The sequence below is a fragment of the Symphalangus syndactylus genome, chromosome 8 (assembly GCF_028878055.3).
Source record: "Symphalangus syndactylus isolate Jambi chromosome 8, NHGRI_mSymSyn1-v2.1_pri, whole genome shotgun sequence".
In the NCBI taxonomy this organism is placed as follows: Eukaryota; Metazoa; Chordata; class Mammalia; order Primates; family Hylobatidae; genus Symphalangus; species Symphalangus syndactylus.
Genome location: NC_072430.2, coordinates 104,681,261 through 104,700,921, shown reverse-complemented (window position 1 = coordinate 104,700,921; position 19,661 = coordinate 104,681,261). Strand labels below are relative to the sequence as shown.

At 40.4% G+C, this 19,661-nt stretch overlaps 1 protein-coding gene across 5 annotated transcripts; it reads left to right on the top strand.

Moving 5' to 3' along the window:
- The first annotated feature begins 388 nt into the window (after positions 1 to 388).
- KCTD18 (potassium channel tetramerization domain containing 18) lies at positions 389 to 18,242 on the top strand. Of its 5 annotated transcripts, none has more exons than XM_055290177.2 (7): positions 389 to 548; positions 3,450 to 3,684; positions 5,595 to 5,806; positions 8,284 to 8,477; positions 9,515 to 9,609; positions 13,919 to 14,021; positions 16,578 to 18,242. In XM_055290177.2, exons 2-7 carry the CDS (start codon positions 3,525 to 3,527, stop codon positions 17,092 to 17,094), a joined length of 1,281 nt encoding a protein of 426 aa, XP_055146152.1. In that variant the 5' UTR covers positions 389 to 548; positions 3,450 to 3,524; the 3' UTR covers positions 17,095 to 18,242. The 5 variants fall into 5 exon arrangements, with proteins under 5 accessions (XP_055146152.1, XP_063501732.1, XP_055146151.1 ...); XM_063645662.1 differs by having other exon boundaries at positions 419 to 548; positions 5,595 to 5,720; XM_055290176.2 differs by having other exon boundaries at positions 479 to 931.
- Positions 18,243 to 19,661: the final 1,419 nt, after the last annotated feature.

The window sequence follows — 19,661 nt, the reverse complement described above, 5'->3', positions numbered from 1 at the left end:
TGTGTGAAAGAGCTTTGTAAGCTGCAGACACTATCCAGATAGACTTATCCAAGTGCAATATATTAACACACGTTGGCACTGAGCAGCCCTGTTTGGAGGGATGGGCACTGACCTGGGGGTGAGAACACTTAACATCCTAATTCTTGCCACTTATTAAGTGACCTTGGACAATCGCAACTTCTGTGGCTGTTTCTTCTGTTCACCTGTAAAACCAGCCTCTGAACACACAAGACTGTCCCTCGGGGGTTCAGCCCTGGCCTTCTCTACCGTGTGTTTCCCTTACCTCCGGAATGGAAGACCCACCCGACTCCGAGGCGGCCCACTGGGGAGAGACCAGTCTGGGGGCGGGGCGGGGCGTGGCGTGGCGTGCCCGGGGCGTGGCCTCCCTCCCTGCCTGAGCCGCCGCCGCCGCCGTCGCAGAGCCGCGCCGCACGGGGGCGCCGCTGGGGCCGCTCTGCTCCCGAGTTGCCGAGCAGCTGAGAAGGCGTTCACTTCCGCGTCCGCCCCGCTGCGTCCGGCGGCCGCGCCGAGGGTCTGGCGGGCCGCAGGTCAGTCTGGAAGCTGCCGACCCGCCCCACCCCCCCCGGTGCGGAAGAGCCGGGCGCGGGATGGGCCGCGGGCCTGGAATGCGGCGGGGCGCCCTGAGGAAGGGCCCGGGCCGCGCTGGTAACGCGCGCGTCCCGGGCTGCAGGCTCGGGCTTCCGGCCGATTTGGGGTCTCTAGGCCGCGGAAGACCGTGGCGGGCCTTTCTGGCTCCCCAGATCCTCCCGGCTCTTCCCGCTTCGTAAGAGGAGTGTGAGCCCCTTGAGCGATGTTTTTCAAAGTGGGGTTCGCGGGCAGATCCCGACCCCTCCTCAGACTTTCTGAGGAACTGTGTGTTGTGGCCGGAGTGTCTTCGTTTTCCCAAGCGTCCCTGATGGTTTTGATGCAGGTGATCATAGGACCGCACTCTGGGGGACATTGTCCCCGAGGGCTGGACACTTTCCACATAGCAGGGAGCCTAACTGGGTGCTTTTGAGGATGGGGCCTGCGGAGTGCCCCCCTGGTGTGGCCTTGGAATGGTGATGTTCCTGTCCTTAGGAGAGACTGCCTGGGGTTGGGGTAGGAGGAGTAGCTCTTAAATCCTCGGGATCGGGGTGCTGCTGTGTTATTGTAGCCAAGTCTTGAGATGGACAGATGCTTAGAGAGTGAAAGGGCTGGGTCAGGAGCCATAGGGGTGAAACAGTGCTGGCGGAGCCGATGTGGGGTGAAGCAGGAAGAACTTGGGGTTCGTCCTGCCTGTCTGGATTGGGGCTGGCTCCACAACCTACTAGCAGTCAGCCCTTGTGTGGCCCCTGTACACATCACTCTTTTTTTTACCCCAATGTCCTCATCTGTCAACAGGGACAGTAATTCCCATCCAATAGAGTTTTTGTGTGAATTAAGTAATGTGTGTCAAGTGTCTCTTACAATGGCTGGCACATAATAAGCATTCAGTAAATGGGAGTTATTAAGGGTGACACAGGCCCTGGCTTCGTTGGCCTACAGACCAAAAAGTAGGGATTAAACAAGTGGAGTAAAAAGTGGACAGACACACAAAGTATATTTGTAGAATTGGGCAAGGATTCTAACTTGGGGGGCAGAAGGATACGTGGGACGATCATGCAAGAAATTAGGTTTGCTGAGGGCATTGAAGAATAAATAGGATTCCAGGGAGCTAGTAATGAGGCAGAGGGAACAAGTTCCATCCCATGCCTCAGAGGTAGCTCTCACACATGGATCTTTGGAGTGCTGCTCCCGGATCTTCTAGGCAGTGCAAGATGTCACATCCATAAGTGGTTTTGGAAGGCTGGACCTTTGGCCCATAATGGTTTCTGTTGCTGACAGTGTTCTACACGCATGGTCTTCCTCAGATTTTAATGGTCTCTTTCCATTTTATTGGAGACTGGCTGGCATCTACAAAACAATCTTACTTGGTCACTGAGTAAAAGTGAATTGACATAGATGTAGTTGAGCCTTTCGGCAGCCATTTTAAGCTTGCTATGAAATGTGTGGATACTGCAGATTCTCAATATTGGGAGTACCTTTTTCATCACAGTATTGTTTTAGGTGGGAAAACACCACATTGTCACCTGTGGTTCTGTGATCTCCAGAATGGATTAAAAAAATCTAACCCTTAAACATTCCCTGGGCCGGGCACAGTGGCTCATGCCTCTAATCTCAGCACTTTGGGAGGCTGAGGTGGGTGAATTACCTGAGGTCAGGAGTTTGAGACCAGACTGACCAATATGGTGAAACGCAATCTCTACTAAAATTACAAAAATTAGCCAGGCATGATGGTGTGTACCTGTGGTCCCAGCTACTCAGGAGGCTGAGGCAGGAGAATTGCTTGAACCCGGGAGTGAGTCGAGATTGCGCCACCGTACTCCACCCTGGGCTACAGAGCAAGACTCCATCTCAAAAACAAACAAAAAACTCCAAAAACTTCCCTAAAGCTTCGTCCATTTCACAGTGAAGAAGCTGGATGATTTGGATGTGTTATTTGTAGTTCTAGACTAGTCTGGCTACTGGTCTACATACAATTCTGATCTCAGGCTGGGTGTGGTGGCTCATGCCTATATACTCAGCACTTTGGGAGGCCAAGACAGGAGGATTGCTTGAGCCCAGGAGTTCAAGACTAGCCTGGGCAACACAGCGAGACCCTGTCTCATGTTTTAAAAATTTTTTTAAATTGAAAGAAGAATTCTAATCTCAGTTGATAAATTATATATTCCTTAGTTACCTAACTTAAGAATTACAGTTATTATTGTTAGTAATTCCTGCTCCTTTATTTCCTTACATTTCCAGAGTCAATATCAAGTCCCTCAGTAGACACCTTATGGTTAAATTTATATCATTATGCATAATATTTATAATGTATTGAATAGTTACCATGAGCCAGATTCTGCTCTTTTGCTGTTTTATAAGTTCTTTTAATTATTCCTCTTATAGTCCTTTGAGCTGGGCATCATCACTGCCTCCATTTTATAGAAGAGGAAAAAATTTGCCCAAGATCCTAGAGCTGGTGAGGGGAAGAGCCTCGCAGCTCAATTCCATGCTGTCCACTGATCTCTGCAGTTTAGAGGCTCCCTCAGACTTAGCCTGGTTAAAAAGATATGTGAATACTGAAGATCATAAGCAGGCCTCTCCTGGGTTTGTTGTGTGACAGAGAGTGCATTACCATGTTTAAACAGTCATTTCAACAGCAATGATTGGGTTGTTAGTCGTTTATTATCTTTTACAAATCCTCTGAGCCAACATTTTCCAACTTCTTAGCATATCTCGAAATTCTCTTATATTATATAAAATCCTTCAATTCAATAATGCCAGTACTGAGGAATTTATTTTCAGTCATGTTAAAGTATATTTATTATATTAACTATTTAGTGTCTTGTTGGAAATGGCAGGGATGATTGTCCTTTGTTTTACAGAAGGAGACCAAGACATCATTGTTTTGAAGTTTCTGAAAGTGTTGGGAGGCAAAAATTCAGGTGCCTGGGGGAGAAATGGAAGGCCACAAGGCAGAAGAAGAGGTGCTAGATGTTCTCCGACTGAACGTGGGTGGCTGTATTTACACGGCCAGGCGGGAGTCCTTGTGCCGCTTCAAGGACTCCATGTTGGCATCTATGTTCAGTGGTCGCTTTCCTCTAAAAACAGATGAGTCAGGTAAATGCCTAAAGTCCGAAAGCATGATCTGAATATTTATTAACACAAGAGTCCAGTTTAAATTCCCTTTGATTTTCCTAATTACAACGAAATGTACTAGATGAATATACATACAAATTACTGAGATCATTAGGACTCTATGGAGATTCATTAAGTACATGGAGAAATTAAATACTACTTCTGAAAATCTGTGATAATGTCGTTAAAAGTTGACAAAGAAGTAAGAGTTCATAAAGGCTGGTCATAACCTAATTATGGGGATTAACTATATTTTGAAACTTGTTACTTTCATGCAGCTTCGGGTGATGATATTGACGCTGATTAAATATATTTGCTTCTCTCTGTGTTCTTCAAATTAGAAAATGTTTTGTCTGGAGAAAGCAGCTGCCCTTATTGCTAACAGGAGCAGCCATCGTCATTGTAGAATTAGTGTTGGGCTCACCGCCTAGCCTAGCTGTGTAGTCTTGCTGTGTGGCCGATGTGCATAGCTGAGAAAAAGTCTGTGCAGTGATACTGTCAGGGGCTAAGGGGCAGCAGACTGAAAGCTGGGTTTCAGAAGAAACTGTAAATCACACAGGTAGGGTTCTGGGGCTGCTCTCTGCTTCCAGTGCTCTGGGACTCACTGAACCTGCTGCTGGTTGTAAAGAAAGTTCATCAATACAAATGAAGTTTTTTGCCCTGCGTATGAGCTCCAGACCCACTCTTGGTTCTGTGTTAGAGGAGAACGATTGAGGAGTCTTGAACATGAGGGACTGTTTTACTGTTAATAACCCTGGTGTTAGGAGGTTGCTTTGCTGGTTAAATGGCAGTTGAAAGAATGGGAAAAAAAATCACCAGTGGCTGGTGCCCAGGGTTTGGTATCTACCTGGGCAGAAAGGCTGTTGGGGCAAAGATGGTAAGCAGGGATTGAGTTTTCTTCTCTGCCCCTAAATTTTACCTTCTTAATCCCTTCTTTTGTGAGGAATTACTGACTAGCCTCATGTAGAGGTTTTTCTGTTTTTTTTTTTAATTCTGCTAAATTATCTAAGAAAAATATTTTATTATAAAGTAGTACCAGCATAGCATTTCTTCTTTTTTGAAGTTTGGGTTCTCATAGTACAAAAGGACTAACCCAGTAATTCGAATCATCTGGCATGCCTGGAGCGAGGAACCCCAGATTTGTAGTCTTGCTGATATGCAAACACTGGACACAGTGATGAGCACCCCACATGCTCTCTTTAGTGAGCACCTCCATATACCTGTTCTAGTCCAGCTGAGATAAGGTTAGGGGTAAACTTCTGTTTCTACCAGCAGTGTGGGGTGCCCTTAGCTTTTGCAGTGGCCATTGTGGGAATATAGTCATTGCATCCAAAGTTCTAAATGGATCTCGGAATATATTTTCCCATATGGTAGTGAGAACACAAAGGTCCACCACTGACTCATTCAGTTTCTTTGCATACAAATCAGAAAAGGTTGCCCTTATATCCAGGAAGATGCAGTTCCATGCCAGGGTGCATGGCTTGGTGAGCAGAGTGTGGGTTTGGTTTTAGCCTCTCTTGCCCACTTGGCCTACCGTGGTATATGTAGTACACCAATACAACCAAACATGGCAACCCTGGTGATATATATTTGCATTCAAACTTATGTGCAGTATTATAGAACTACAGGTGATTGTCCCACACAACTCATTCAGATTCTATGTTACAATATCACCTATTTGTAAGCAGAGGGTTGCTGGTACATCATATTTGGTGTTTGAATAACCAAAAGTCTAGCTTAGATTACATAAACCTATTTGAACACTAGGTGTTAACTTTCATGTGAGAAAGAAACATTTATAATAATAGAGGTCCTCAAACCTGGTTTGATTTGTTGAAATCTTATTGATCGACAGAATCTCTACTATCATTTTTGAACTGAATGTTTTCTAGGGGCTTGTGTTATTGACCGTGATGGACGTCTGTTTAAATACCTTTTGGATTACCTTCATGGAGAAGTTCAGATTCCCACAGATGAGCAAACCCGCATCGCCCTACAGGAAGAGGCTGATTACTTTGGTATCCCTTATCCATACAGCCTGTCTGACCATTTGGCCAATGAAATGGAGACATATTCTTTAAGGTCAAATATAGAACTTAAAAAGGTCTTGGCATTTTTTTAAGTTTTTGGATATATATATTTATGATGCACAAAGCAATATGTACTATTTTGCATAGCCTGTGTTTTCACATTAACCAAACAAGATAGTTTTTATACATTTTGAAGGCATGTTTCTTTACTACTACTTCTCATTTTTTAAGGCCAAAATTCTTGGAAAGTATATTGCCACTCAAAGGTTGATTGAGTTTATATTTTTCATTGAAGATGTAACACTTTTTGACGGCTTTTTTATAGAACTCCTGAAATTCTTTTTAAATTAAGAGAAATACTATACTATGTTAGGGCATAGTGGTATTATTTTATTTACTAAAATGATTTTTGAAAAGAATGATCCTGATGAATAATAAAACATCTTATTGATTTAGTAAGTGTAGTAGTTTGTTACTAATTTAAAAGATTAGTTTGGCTAATTCACTTTGAGATCAGTAAACCTCTTTAAGATGCTTCTATTTTAAATTGCATTTTAAAGATCTTTACGATTTGAAAATCCTAATTATCTGTTTTTGTCTTATTGAAAGTATTATATGTGTTATTAATTAGCACTTTTGAGCATGTAAGAAAAATATTTTTCTTAGAAAATTGTTAATAGTGAAAACTGATCTGAACTGGTTTGAATTCTTTGATTTGGATGTCAGTGTTTAGGAAGCAAGCTGGTGGGTGGTTGGTTATTAGGAGTGCAGCCTGAAGAGAAAGTTGATTTGGTTTCAGATCCCCTTTAGGAATTTGCATAATTATATGGGTTCTGCTACTGAAGTTATTCATCAACTATATTTTCAAACAATAGTCTTTCCCTGCTGTTGCCACATCTGCAGAATGAGGCCTGACTAGAAGGTTGGGAGGGTTAATGCTCATCTTCAGAAGTCTCAGCTCTCTAGTGTTTTATTCCTGGTTTTTATTCAAAAAGGACACAGCATGCCCACATTCATGCTGTCAGCCAACACATGTTTGTTTCAAGTGCCTGTGACATGTATGGCACTGTACAAGGGGCTGCGTGGGACACCAAGAAATACAACATGCAGTTCTTTGCCCTTGAAGTTTATAGTATAGTTGGGAATTCTTGTAGATGTATGTGTAAGTAAAATTCCAAACCAATACAGGAGTTAGATAGCAATATTAAATGAAAGTGCAAGACATGGTGGGGCCCCGTTTTCATTCACTGAGTCAGCAAATACTAGGCATCTTGTTTGTGTCAGGCGCTATTCCAGACACTTGGGATATGACAGTGAACACAACAAAGTAGCTGTCCAGAGTACTTACAGCAGTAAAGCTGTTCCTCCCAGGGAAGGCCCTGGCAGCTTCAATGGGTGAAACCCTTCTGCTGTCTGCCTTGGAGCACCGTGTGGTCTCACTGGTGGCACTTCTTTTTTTTTTTTTTTTTTTCTTTTGAGATGGAGTCTTGCTCTTATTGCCCAGGCTGGAGTGCAACTGCATGATCTCAGCTCACCGCAACCTCCGCCTCCTGGGTTCCAGCGATTCTCCTGCCTCAGCCTCCCGAGTAGCTGGGATTACAGGCATGCACCACCACACCCAGCTAATTTTGTATTTTTAGTAGAGACAGGGTTTCTCCATGTTAGTCAGGCTGGTCTCGAACCCCAACCTCAGGTGATCCACCCGCCTCGGCCTCCCAAAGGGTTGGGATTACAGGCGTGAGCCACTGCACCTGGTCCTGGTGGCACTTCTTACACAGGGTGCTGGTGACTTATTCAATGTCTGTCTTCTGCATTAGCTATAAACTCTAGGAGGACTGGGACCCTGTCTCACCATTGTTCATCGTTATATCTTCAGGACCTTAGAGCTCAGCACAGAGTAGGAACTTAATATTCAAATGAATGAATGAATAGGTGGATAAGTGCCAAATAAGTTCAGGCAGCATATATTGAGTTTAGATATTGAGTTTACATATTCATATCTTTCAGTGTAAAAGAAAAATCAATCTGGTTAGTCCATGATTAGAATTTGGAGCTAAAAATAAGGACCAACCATAGGGTTAGTCAGTAGAAGGTGAATGGAAGATTGTGTCAAATGGGAAAATTTGGGGAAATTACTCTAAAGGGAAAAGAAAAAGGTCTACATTTTAGTTATTATACGAAGATTTCAAAATTAAAAGTGATGTTGGCAGTGGAGGAATGATCTTATAAAGATTATAAAATTAAAAGGGATGTTGGCAGACTAAAGGAGTAAGAAATAAAATGGAATTTCCATGTGGAAAAGGATTCTGTAGATGAAGAGGTGTTGGGTTTTTGGGGGGTATTTTTTGTGATTGTCCTTGCTGCCCCGATTTAATTCAAAAAAATGTATGTTTGATTTTTAAAGGTATAAAAACTTACCTAAAATTTATAATCTTTTTATTTCCCTTATGATCAACTAGAATTTCAGCTTTTACATGAAAGTAATGGAGCATATTCATTTTTATTTTGCTCTAGAATTAAATTCAAATTTTATATATACTTTTTGCTTTAGGCTTTAACAGATTTCTGTGATTCATATGGCTTAGTCTGCAATAAACCAACAGTTTGGGTTCTCCACTATCTTAACACATCTGGTGCAAGCTGTGAGAGTAGAATTATTGGTGTATATGCCACAAAAACTGATGGAACAGACGCTATTGATAAGCAGCTGGGAGGAAGAATTCACAGCAAAAGCATTTTTAAAAGGTATGTCCAAATTTAAATGTGAAAAAGAACAAAATAAAGTCCTGGTCTCTTCTAAGAGGTGTTTCTGAATGAAATGTGCTTGACTAGAAAAGACCATTAACACCTCTCAGGAGACAGACTGAGCCATCATAGCAGTTGAGATAGGCCTGCTTCATGAGGAAATTATAATTAAGATCATTTCCCATACAGTATGGATAAGCTGCAGGCCATCTGCATGATCTAGTGCAGTAGTTCTCAACTGGGAGTCTGCATCAGAATCCCCCCACCGAGAGGCTTAAAAAGAAGAGAAAGAAAAAAGAAAAGCCATATGCCTGGTGTCTTCCTAGACCATAGAAGCATTGGCAGAAGAAGTCAGCAGGCCTACTGAGTGACTCAGGGCCGGCCTGCCTTGGTGTCTTCTTCTGAGAAATGACAAAGCACTTCCTGGTCCCTTCCAGCTTTAGAATTTTATGACTTGAACATGTTAAATTCTTAAGAGTTATTACTTAATATTTTTCCTGTAATGTTATTTACATTGGTTAATTCACTTAGCAATTTTTAAAAAAATTCTCTGGCAGATGGGATTGGGTTGAATATTAGTGACTAATGCAGGATCACATAAGCTTGCCTTTTGAGATGATTAAATATGCCATCAGTTTCTGAATTCTTTACAGATAGGGATGCTTCTATGTAAGATATGTAAGTGCCTGGCATAATGCTGGTCAAACGTGAATATTTTCTAAGTTCATTGGAGTTTGCTGATTTTTCTAAAAAACTTGATATTAAAGATATGTTGATTTATCTACATGGTGCATATTGTGGAATTAATAAAATACTATGATAAAAAGAGATCAAAATATAGGTTAGTATATTATATAATGTGTACATATGTATCTATGTAAGCATATGTATACTTAAGGATCACAGAACAACTACTCAGTGCTTACATATTTTTTCCCTTAATTAACAAGCTCTTATTAAATGTATATTAGCTGTATGTATATATACACATCCATACCTAGGTAGTATATTTTCATTACTTTTTGCAATATTTCTAGAGAGGCGGGAAATAATGTTCAGTACATTTGGAGCTATTATTCAGTAGCAGAGTTGAAGAAAATGATGGATGCCTTTGATGCTTGGGAAGGAAAAGGTACAGTGCAATTCTTTTATTTCATGGAAGCAGGTAGACTTTTTCTAAAAAAAAAAATAAGACAAAGTAAGCTCAAATACTGCATTTCTTTTTTTTAGAAAGTATTCTTTTGAGTGTGTCAATGTATTTGTCATCTCATGATAACACCGAGGCAGTTTACTTACAAATCTTTAAATCCCATCAGTTGCTAGATATTATTAATAGTTTATAATTCAGTAACTTTAAGTATGCCTCTGTTAGCTAGGCTTATTTAATTTAATTAAATAAGAGTTCATTTAGTACCTACTGTGCATTGGAAAAATACTTCAAATTTGCATAAAATATGTAATCAAGGAAAGGGAGAGAAAATAATGTTGGGGAAGATGTCTAAAGAGCCCTTATAAAATAATTACAATAATATTTAAATGTACACTTTGAAAACTGTTCATTTTTCTCAAACTACAGAGTGAGAGTTGGTAATAATGATGCTGTTTTATATCCTCGATAAGTAGTTTACATTCAGTATCTCTTAGTCCTAACACAATCCTGTACACTACTTACCATTCCTATTTTATAGATGAGGAAACTGAGTATCAGAAGGGCTTTGACACTTTCATAAGGATCACAGAAGGTTACATGTTCTGTTCTATGCCTAAGCATTTTTTTTTTAATTAACAACCATGTACTGAGTGTCTGTTAGGTGCAAAGTATGGTAACAAGTCCTAAAATTGGATTCAAAGATAAATAAGACATATTCCATCCTCAAATAATCCTAAAAGCTAGTAAAGACTGACTGCCAGTCACATAATAGATAAAAGAACTGGGCCTGGTGTCATGTACCTATTGTCCCAGCTACTTGGGAGGCTGAGGCAGGAGGATTGCCTGAGCCCAGGAGTTTCAGGGTGGAGTGAGCTATAATCAAACCACTGCACTCCAGCCTGGGTGACAGAGCAAGACATAAAAGGAGAGGAAGAGGCTTTTAAAAGCAGCATTGGCTGGGTGCAGTGGCTCATGCCTGTAATCCCAGCACTTTGAGAGGCCGAGGCAGGTGGATCACCTGAGGTCAGTAGTTTGAGACCAGCATGACCAACATGGTGAAACCCCATCTCTACTAAATACAAAAAATTAGCCGGGCATGGTGGCGCATGCCTGTGATCCCAGCTACTTGAGAGGCTGAGGTGGGAAAATGGCTGCAACCCCGGGAGGCGGGGGTTGCTGTAAGCCAAGATTGTACCATTGTACTCCAGCCTGGGCAACAAGAACGAAACTCTGTCTCAAAACAAAACAAAACAAAACAAAACACTCTATTAGCTGTTCCTCCTTCAGGTGTCATGCCAGCTCCAGTCCTTCTTCCTTTCCTCAACTTTGCCCCCTCACTTTCCTTCCTTTTTCTTTTCTAGTCATACCCCTCGAGCAGGCAGGATGACATCTTTCAGCTTTCTATTTTATATTTAATTTACTTTGAGACACTTATGCTCAAGTTGGAGAACAAATTCCATGGTGTTCTCTGTGTCTCTGTTTGTGCCTCTGCACTGGCAAAATGTCCAAGAGCTCACTGACTTAGAAAGCTGAAGGAGGGCCGGGCACGGTGACTCATGCCTGTAATCCCAGCACTTTGGGAGGCCGGGGCAGGCAGATCATGAGGTCATGAGATTGAGACCATCCTGGCCAACATGGTGAAACCCCGTCTTTACTAAAAATACAAAAATTGGCTGGGCCTGGTGGCACGCGCCTATAGTCCCAACTACTCAGGAGGCTGAGGTAGGAGAATCGCTTGAACCCAGGAGGCGGAGGTTGCAGTGAGCTGAGATTGCGCCACTGCACTCCAGCCTGGCCACTGAGTGAGACTCCATCTCAAAAAAAAAAAAAAAGTTGAAGCAGAAAACTGGGGTTGATACCTTTTAAAAAGCATGCAACTGATTTTATCCATTTTGAAAGCACATAATGAGGCATCATTGTGATTTAACAAAGTTCCGGAAGGCGTGTGAAAATCCATAAGATAGGAAACAGGAGTTAGAGAAAAAACTCTTGGAAAGGAGAAGAAGAGTCATTGTTATTTGTAGATAATGTCTTTTTAGAAAACCCCAAATAATCAACTGAAAATATTGTAAGTGCTGAATTTAGTAGGCTAAACTAGCTGGATACAATGTAAGTATACATCGATCAGCAGCTTACCTATGATAAATCAATTAAAAATTATAAGGGAAACTCCCATTCACTATAGCAATAAGCAAAACATAAAATAACTAGGAGTGTCCTCGGGACTGACTACCCAAGAAATGCTTAGGTCTTTTCTGAAGAAAACTGCTAAAATGTATTTATCCATCCATAAAAAGGAAGACATGGAGATAATGGTGAGACATACCATGATCCTGAGTGGGAAATCTGAATGTTATAAAGATGTCAGTACTTCTCAGATTAAATTATAGGTCTATCAAAATGTCAATGGGACTCTTTTGGAATCTTGAAGAAATGATTCTAAAATTCCTCTGAAAGAATAAATAGGTAAAATAGCCAATAACATTTTGGGGAGTAGAAGTAATTAGGGGGATGAGTCTAGCTCTATTTGATAGTAAAACATGCTATAGACCTATAATAATCAAAAGCCATGTGCCTCTGGTATAAGAATAGAGCAGTGATCAAGGGTAAACACCAGTAAAGTTAGTAAAAGTACTATGTAGTAAAAAAGTATTAAATATCAGTATTTTAATAAATAGTTGAGAAATATGCTTGGGAGGAAAAACAAAACTTTAACCTCATTATTTGTCAAAATAGTCTCAGATGGTTTTATGAAAGAAAGAAGGAAATGTAAGCAAATAATTGATTTCTCAATAGGGAAAGAAATTAAAAGCTCAAAAATCATAAAGACAAAGATTAATAAAGTTGGTTGCATAACATTTAAAGTGGAGGGGACATTGATTGCTAAGGGGTATGAGGAAAGTTTTTGGGGCGATAGAAGTGGTCTACATCTTGATTATGTGTAGGTTTTGGAGTGAGATCAAGCAGTTCCAGAAAGTTGTTTTAAAATGAGGATCATAGAGTTATTTGAGTATCAGCTATGTCTATTATTATAATGATTTATATGCCCAGCTTGCTAAATTGTTATTGTTACCAGAACTTTAATAAGAAGACAACAAATCCATTATTGGGACTTAGATTACTCCAAACAATTTTTATTCAACATAATTCTTTGAGCTTTTTTCATGTGTATATATTTGTGTTTCTTTTTTAAAAAAAAGTTGGGATGGAAATTCACATAACAGAATTAACTAAAGCATACATTTCATTGGTATTTACTACATTCATAATGTTGTGCAATCATTACCTCTCTCCAGTTCTAAACATTTCATCATCCCAAAAGGAACCCCCTAAGCGGTCACTCCCCACTCCACTGTCTCCAACGGCCCCTGGCAACCAGCAGTCTGCTTTCTGTCTCAATGGATTTACCTACTCTTGATATCTCTACAAATGGAACAATACAATATGTGACCTATTATGTTTGGTGTTTTTCACTTAGCATAATGTTTTCGAGGCTTCAAGAATACATATTTCAGCTTTTAATAAAAAACATAATGGATTTAAAAATTAAAACGAATTTGAATGGCATTTTTGCCTAACACTAGCTCAGATTCTTGTTGGAAAAGGTGGTTATCGGGTGGTGATATCTCATATTTGTACAGTGGTTGCCATTTTCAGAGTAGTTCACAAAGTTCCACTGATTTGATGTCACAGCAACCCAGTGAAGTAGATAGGGCAAGTGTTACAACCCACCCCCTATACAATACGTATACTACTCCGTACGACTAAGACTGGGAGTAAAGGTACTTGACAGTTTTTGAGTGCTTAGTCCATGCTAGACCCTGTTCTAAGCACTTTGCATTTATTAACTCACTTAATCATCACAGTGGTCCTTCAAGGTACATACTATTATTGTCATCATTTCACAGCTGAGAAAATTCAGGCCTGGAAAAGTAACTTTCCCAAGGTGACATGACTAGTGAGTGAGAGATGGAGATTCACACCCACACAGGCTTTGCTGGAGCCTGAGCCCTCACTCTCAGCTGCCCTGAGTATGCATAATAACCTGCTGAATCTTCTCAGCTAATCAGTGGCAAAGCTGGTGGCCAGCTCTTCCTGACCCAGGTCGTGAGCTGCATTGCTCCCTGGCCCTAGCTCCTCGTGTGAGCGCTTCCTGTTCATGTTGTGCACACCTCCCTTTGCCAAATGGGAGGCATGAACCTCAGACTCTGGCAGGTCTTAGGTGAAACAGTGTTGCTCAGCATTTTGCAGTGGATGGTAGCTGTCTTAATTATCTCTTTTTACCTTCCAGGTGTTAGCTACTGGCGGGTGCCTCATGAACTGATAGAGTGTTGGACTCTAGAAGAACGGCCTTTACTTGGAAGCCTGCGTCACATGGCTCCAATTCGAAAGAGGTTATCTATGCTGTGTTGATTATTTGTTTTGTTTTTTAATCGCTGACATTTTTACTGTCTTTGTGAAGGGAAAATTAATAATAATTCTTGACCTTACTAAGCTTATTAATCACCTATTTGAATATTCTGTCTTACCATCAAAATATAGATCTTGATAAATATGAAGTTACCAAAACTATGTAAAAAGTGGGAATAATTCTTTGTAACTGCATGTATAACATGTTCTTATTGAAAGAGTGATTCTAAAATTACTAGTGGACACAGTGGGAATGCTGTGGTAAATATTTTTGCCCCACCGAAGTGAAATCCCAGGCTTTATTGGCAATAGTAAAAAAAAAAAAAATCTATTTAGACTTAATACTTGAAATTTCTTGTGACTTATTCTGAGTTCCTTTCTGTTTCCTATTGCCACGAATAGCACGTTCATTTAATGGTATTTTCCTGTGTTCCATGAAATTATTAGCATTAAATTCACTCCACAGCCGTGTCTTTCACTGTGTTTTAAATACATTTAAAATCACATTTTTTTTTACAGTGTCTGGGTTTTATTCATGGCCTTCAGATGTTCTGATTTCTTGATCACATGTTCTACAATTTAATTGAATGCCCGTATGGAATTTCAGACTACTTTCTTACATTTGCCCTCTGGGTCTTTCACTGAAATGCAGAGATGCTTATTCAGTTTGTAGTAGTTAACCATCACTTGTCAAAACAGATCTTATTTCTTAAAAGCTATAATTTTATTATCATTTATTTTGCCTTTCGAGCCTACAGTTAGCAAATATATTTTGAGTCAAAAGCAGTGGTTCTCAATTAGGGGTGATTTTGCCTCCCAGGGGATATTTGACAACGTCTGGCAACACTTTTAGTTGACACACTGTGGGGTGGGAGTTGCTACTGGCCTTTAGAGGGTAGAGGCCAAGGATGCTGCTGAACATCCTACAGTGCACAGGGCAGCCCCCCAGAACAAAGAATTATGTGACCAAAATGGTAATAGTGCCAAGGTTGAGAAACCTCAGTGTGGAGTCTGGTGGCAGATGTAGATGGAAACATAGCAGGCAGAAGTGGTTTACAGAGACCCTCCTCTGTGTTAGTTATCTTTCCTCTACAAGTTTATGAAGCATTATTTTTGATGCATCAACAGGATAACGATGACGATGACTGAGAAGCACTTGTAAGGATCCAAGGAGCCATCTAGTCACCAGGGAAAATGTTCAGTAGGGATTTAGGGTTGAATATATTACGTTTGCATTCTTTGCTACAGATGGCAATTTTCAAATAACCATGTTATTATGATCCCATTTCCAAGAATGGGAGTTCACTAAGTTGTAATCTCCTCTAATGACACACTGATGCTATGCGGACTTTCAAGAGAGCAGAGTGAGAGGATTGCAGTCCCCTTTCATGCTCGGGGTGGTCCTCAGGAAGTGAAGCTGAAGGAGCAGGCGAGGTTTTGACAATGATTGTTTGACAGTTTTAAGGTCATTTAAAAAAATGTTCCCCCGTAGGCTTTTTATAATGAATGGTAAACTCAGTTCTGGAATCTTTGAAGGTTTGTCCATGACTGTTCTAGCAGTCCCCAAAATGGGTTCCAAAGAATGCAAATTTTACCGGCCATCAAAGGTTTCACTATAGAATGATTGGGAAATACAGATATCTTTAGTATAGGCCTTTCATAATCTTTAATATGTTAACATGAATTTTAAAGCTTCAAGAGGAGAAACAGATATGCAGCAGTTTATTAGTTTTGCATTGCTATAAAGGAATATCAGGCTGGGTAATTTATAAAGAAAAGAGGTTTATTTTGACTCATGGTTCTGCAGTCTGTACAGGAAGGTTAGGGCCAGCATATGCTTCTGGTGAGGCCTCAGGAAGCTTACAATCATGGCAGAAGGTGAAGGGAAGCAGATGTGTCGCATGGTGAGAGACAGCAAGAGATGCCAGGCTTTTCAACAGCCAGCTCCCACATGAACGAATAGAGCGAGAACGCACTCATTACCATGGGAGAGGGCACAAAGCTATTCAGGAGGGATCCTCCCCCATGACCCAAACACCTCTGTCAGGCTCCACCTCCAACATTGGGGATCACATTTCAACATGAGCTTTGGAGGGGACATGCAGCCAAACTATATCAAACAATATTTCTAATATTTATTTGATTGTGAAATCTTTTTTTTTCTTCACTAAATCTCTTAAAACTACAGTTCTGGGAAAAACAATTTGTGATATTTCTGGTTATCCTGTAGGTCACATCATGATACTGGGGAACAGGGTGATATATTGTATAATTCTTACGTAACGTGCCAAATTTTAATTTGCTGGTATTAATATTATGTGTGAGTTTACATAATTCGTATTCAAATGGAGACCAATCTTTTGTAAACTTGCTTACTGACCTTGGTGGGAGATGAGAGATGAGGTAGGTGCCCATAAACCTCTTGACTCTTTAATTCTTGACCAAAGCCTTTCTGTTAATGCTGAAGGTAAACTTTGGAGATGTTTTCATGAGTTACTAAAACTATACATGTGGAAAATGACACACTTCTGTATTTCTAGGCGACTGATAACGTTCAATGAAGCAGACGAAGGTGTGAACTATAAGACTGGTCCTAAGCCAGTTAGATTTTTGGGCCCTTCCACAAGTACCCAAATTAAAGTCAAGAACTCGGCCTCAGTCACGGTGTCTCCAGCCAGTGCCATCCAGATGTCGGCTGGGGCGACAGCAAACCGGTTTCAAAGTGGTAGCCGCAGAAAGGCAGCTCAGTGCTCTGCACCTTCCAGAGCCACGGCCCTGGTGGGCACGGGAGCACCTGGGCATCCTCAGGCTTCTCCTGGGGCTGCGAGCACTGAAAATGGAGGCACGCACTTACCTCCAGCTAAGGTGCTACTCTCTGACAAGAAGCCTACACCCCAGCGGGTGATAAAGCTGAAGAGGACTCCGCTGTGTGCCACCGCGCCTTCCCTGCCCACCCCCACAGCCACGAGGCAGGCCAACTCCCTCAAGCCACTTCCCGGCGAAGCTGCCTGTGCCTTGGGAGTGCGGACTGAGAACGGGAAGGACAAGGGAAATTGATGAAAGTGGTGGACTTGAAATTTCCCGTTCATCTGCCAAAGCTTTCAACCCATTCGATGCAAAGAAGTGACACTTTCTTAATGCAGTAGAGGGGAAGCTTATGTTTAGGATTCTGTTCCTGGAATTGTGTGAGCTAGGAATGGAGGAGGGGAGACTTTAAGTGGTTAAGGCTCCATTTCTCATTTTCCCAACTTTTAAGTGATTATTTGTCTATGGACAGTTTGAATTTCTGGTTTTCAATTTATTTTTTAATGATTAATTCGTATTAAGGCAACAAGACAGCACAAAAAATAATCTCTAGAGAGGTCCACTTTGTTGCTGAAGTAAACGTTACTTGTTGCAACCCGAGGATGGGCATGAGGTTGGGCCTTAGGTATTACTGTCTGGCAAAATGGAGGGGGTGATATTAGTGGTTCCCTGTACTATGTCACAGCCAAGACAGATTAGAAAGAGAAAATGTAGATCAAGGTGAGCTGCCTACAAATTACTCTGTCTCCAAAGGCAACATGAAAAGAAATGATGGGGAGGAAAAACACCCATAGACTGAATTGGCACTTTGACTCTCACTTAATTGAACGATTTTCTTTCCTAGATTGGCTTTTCTTACTCTTTTCTGTTAGTAGATTTATTTATAAACGCCACAAGAAGATCTCTTGGGATTAGAATTATATAATATGTCTTTGAAGTAAATGGTTAAAATATCCTATTTTAATCTGAATAGTGAAGTTTTGAAAATACTTTGAAAAAGAGAAGTAAAAGTTTAACTTGTTAACTAAAGTTAGTATTTGTTTTTCAGAAATGACCACTGAAGATTCATTCTGATTATACAATATGATTTTTATGCATAAAATTTCCATGTAACTTGAATTTAATATTTTTAAACAGAATATTTTGACTAATCCTCTATTTTTTCATGACTATTCAGTTGTGTGTGTTTATTTGTAAGTGTTATGTTTTGTAATTGGATCACATATTTCTACTTTCAGTGAGAGTATGCCTTCACTATGTTAAAAAATAAGCTCATAAAACAGGGTACTTTTTATTCAAATGCTTATCATTGTACTTGCATTGCTTTGAAAGAGTAAAGTAAGTATAGTCAAAACATTATGTTTTACAAAATAAAATAAAATAAAACTTTTCCATAAAAAGTGGTATTTTCTGTGTCTGTACTTTTTAAAGCCATGGAGCCCTGTAGTAGTTTGAAAACTTATTAGTTTATTTAGGTTATCCGTTTTCACTTACAAAATTGCTTTCTTGTGCAGATAAAGTATGAAATAATTAAATCAATTTTGGATAACTATCCATCCACTAGCAACTTTTTAGATAGGTTGCTTACTTTGCTAGAAAAAGTGATTATTTAATTGAAGATCCATGATGACTGTCCTGTGGAATATATAAAATATTCAGTTACTTTTGAAAATGCTATTATAGAGAATCCAGGCATTGTGGAAATCAAAGACCATAGTGAATTTTCAGAACTACCAATCTGGGCATTATTGGTATTGCTTGATTTAGGACATTTTGAGTTGCTGGGCAGGAAACATGTTGACAATTAATCATGGGTGATTCCGTTGACATCCTCCATTTCTTTGCATCAAGTAGTTTAAGGGAAATCCATTTAGCACACTTAGTCTTTGTAAGAGGAGTGACTTTGGATAACTACTGAAGGCCGGGGCAGCTGCAATAGGGAAGGGGAAGATGCACCCTTATGGATATCAGGAGTCAAAGTCAAATTCAACGTGCTCGAGTGACATAAACATTACTTGGGTGTGGTTCCCTGGGGGCTAGCTTCACTTTACATGGAAAAACATTTTTCTTAATACCAGACTGTGCAAACCCTAAAAGAGTTGGTAATTCATCATAACCCACTGCTCTTCCTGGAAAAAAAAAATGAAAGCTTTATAAATAGTGATTTGAGAAGTAGGTTTATACAGTTGGATCAGGAGATGCTTAGAAATAATGATAAGTGGGATATTTAAGTATTGTTCATATATTTAAAAAACGGTTAGTGACTATACCCTTTCACATAATCTGTGTTGAAAACAGGTTTGCCCTGATTAAAACTGGTTAGTTGTTTCATGGATAGCCTAAGGCTGGCAGTGGAGACCTAATGAAGGATTTGTTTTGTTAATAATGCCTTATGTTAGAATTTAGGAAGTATTTTCACATATGTGATTTCATTGCTTTTTACATTTCTTTCAAATTTTTCAGATTTTTAATTTTTGTAGTGATAGGGTCTTGCTCTGTCACCCCGGCTAGAATGCAGTGGCACGATCTTGGATTACTGCAGCCTCCAACTCCTGGGCTCAAGCAATCCTCCTGCCTCAGCCTCTGGAGTAACTTGCTGGGACTACAGGCATGCACTCCATACCTGGCTAATTAAAAAATGTTTTTTTGTAAGGATGAGGTCTCACTATGTTGCCCAGGGTGGTCTCAAACTCCTGGCTTCAAGCCATCCTCCCATCTTGGTCTCCCAATGTGTTGAGATTAAAGACAAAATGAGTTTCAGAAAAGTTAAGGCTACACAATAGGGAATGTACACATTTTAGCCCCATTATCTGATTTCT

Excerpts from the sequence above, each read along its gene's own strand:
- KCTD18 (XM_055290177.2), top strand. The coding sequence starts at position 3,525 with ATGGAAGGCCACAAGGCAGAAGAAGAGGTGCTAGATGTTCTCCGACTG. Across the intron at positions 8,478-9,514 it reads AGCAAAAGCATTTTTAAAAG|AGAGGCGGGAAATAATGTTC; the intron begins GTATGTCCAAAT and ends CAATATTTCTAG. Across the intron at positions 14,022-16,577 it reads ATGGCTCCAATTCGAAAGAG|GCGACTGATAACGTTCAATG; the intron begins GTTATCTATGCT and ends CTGTATTTCTAG.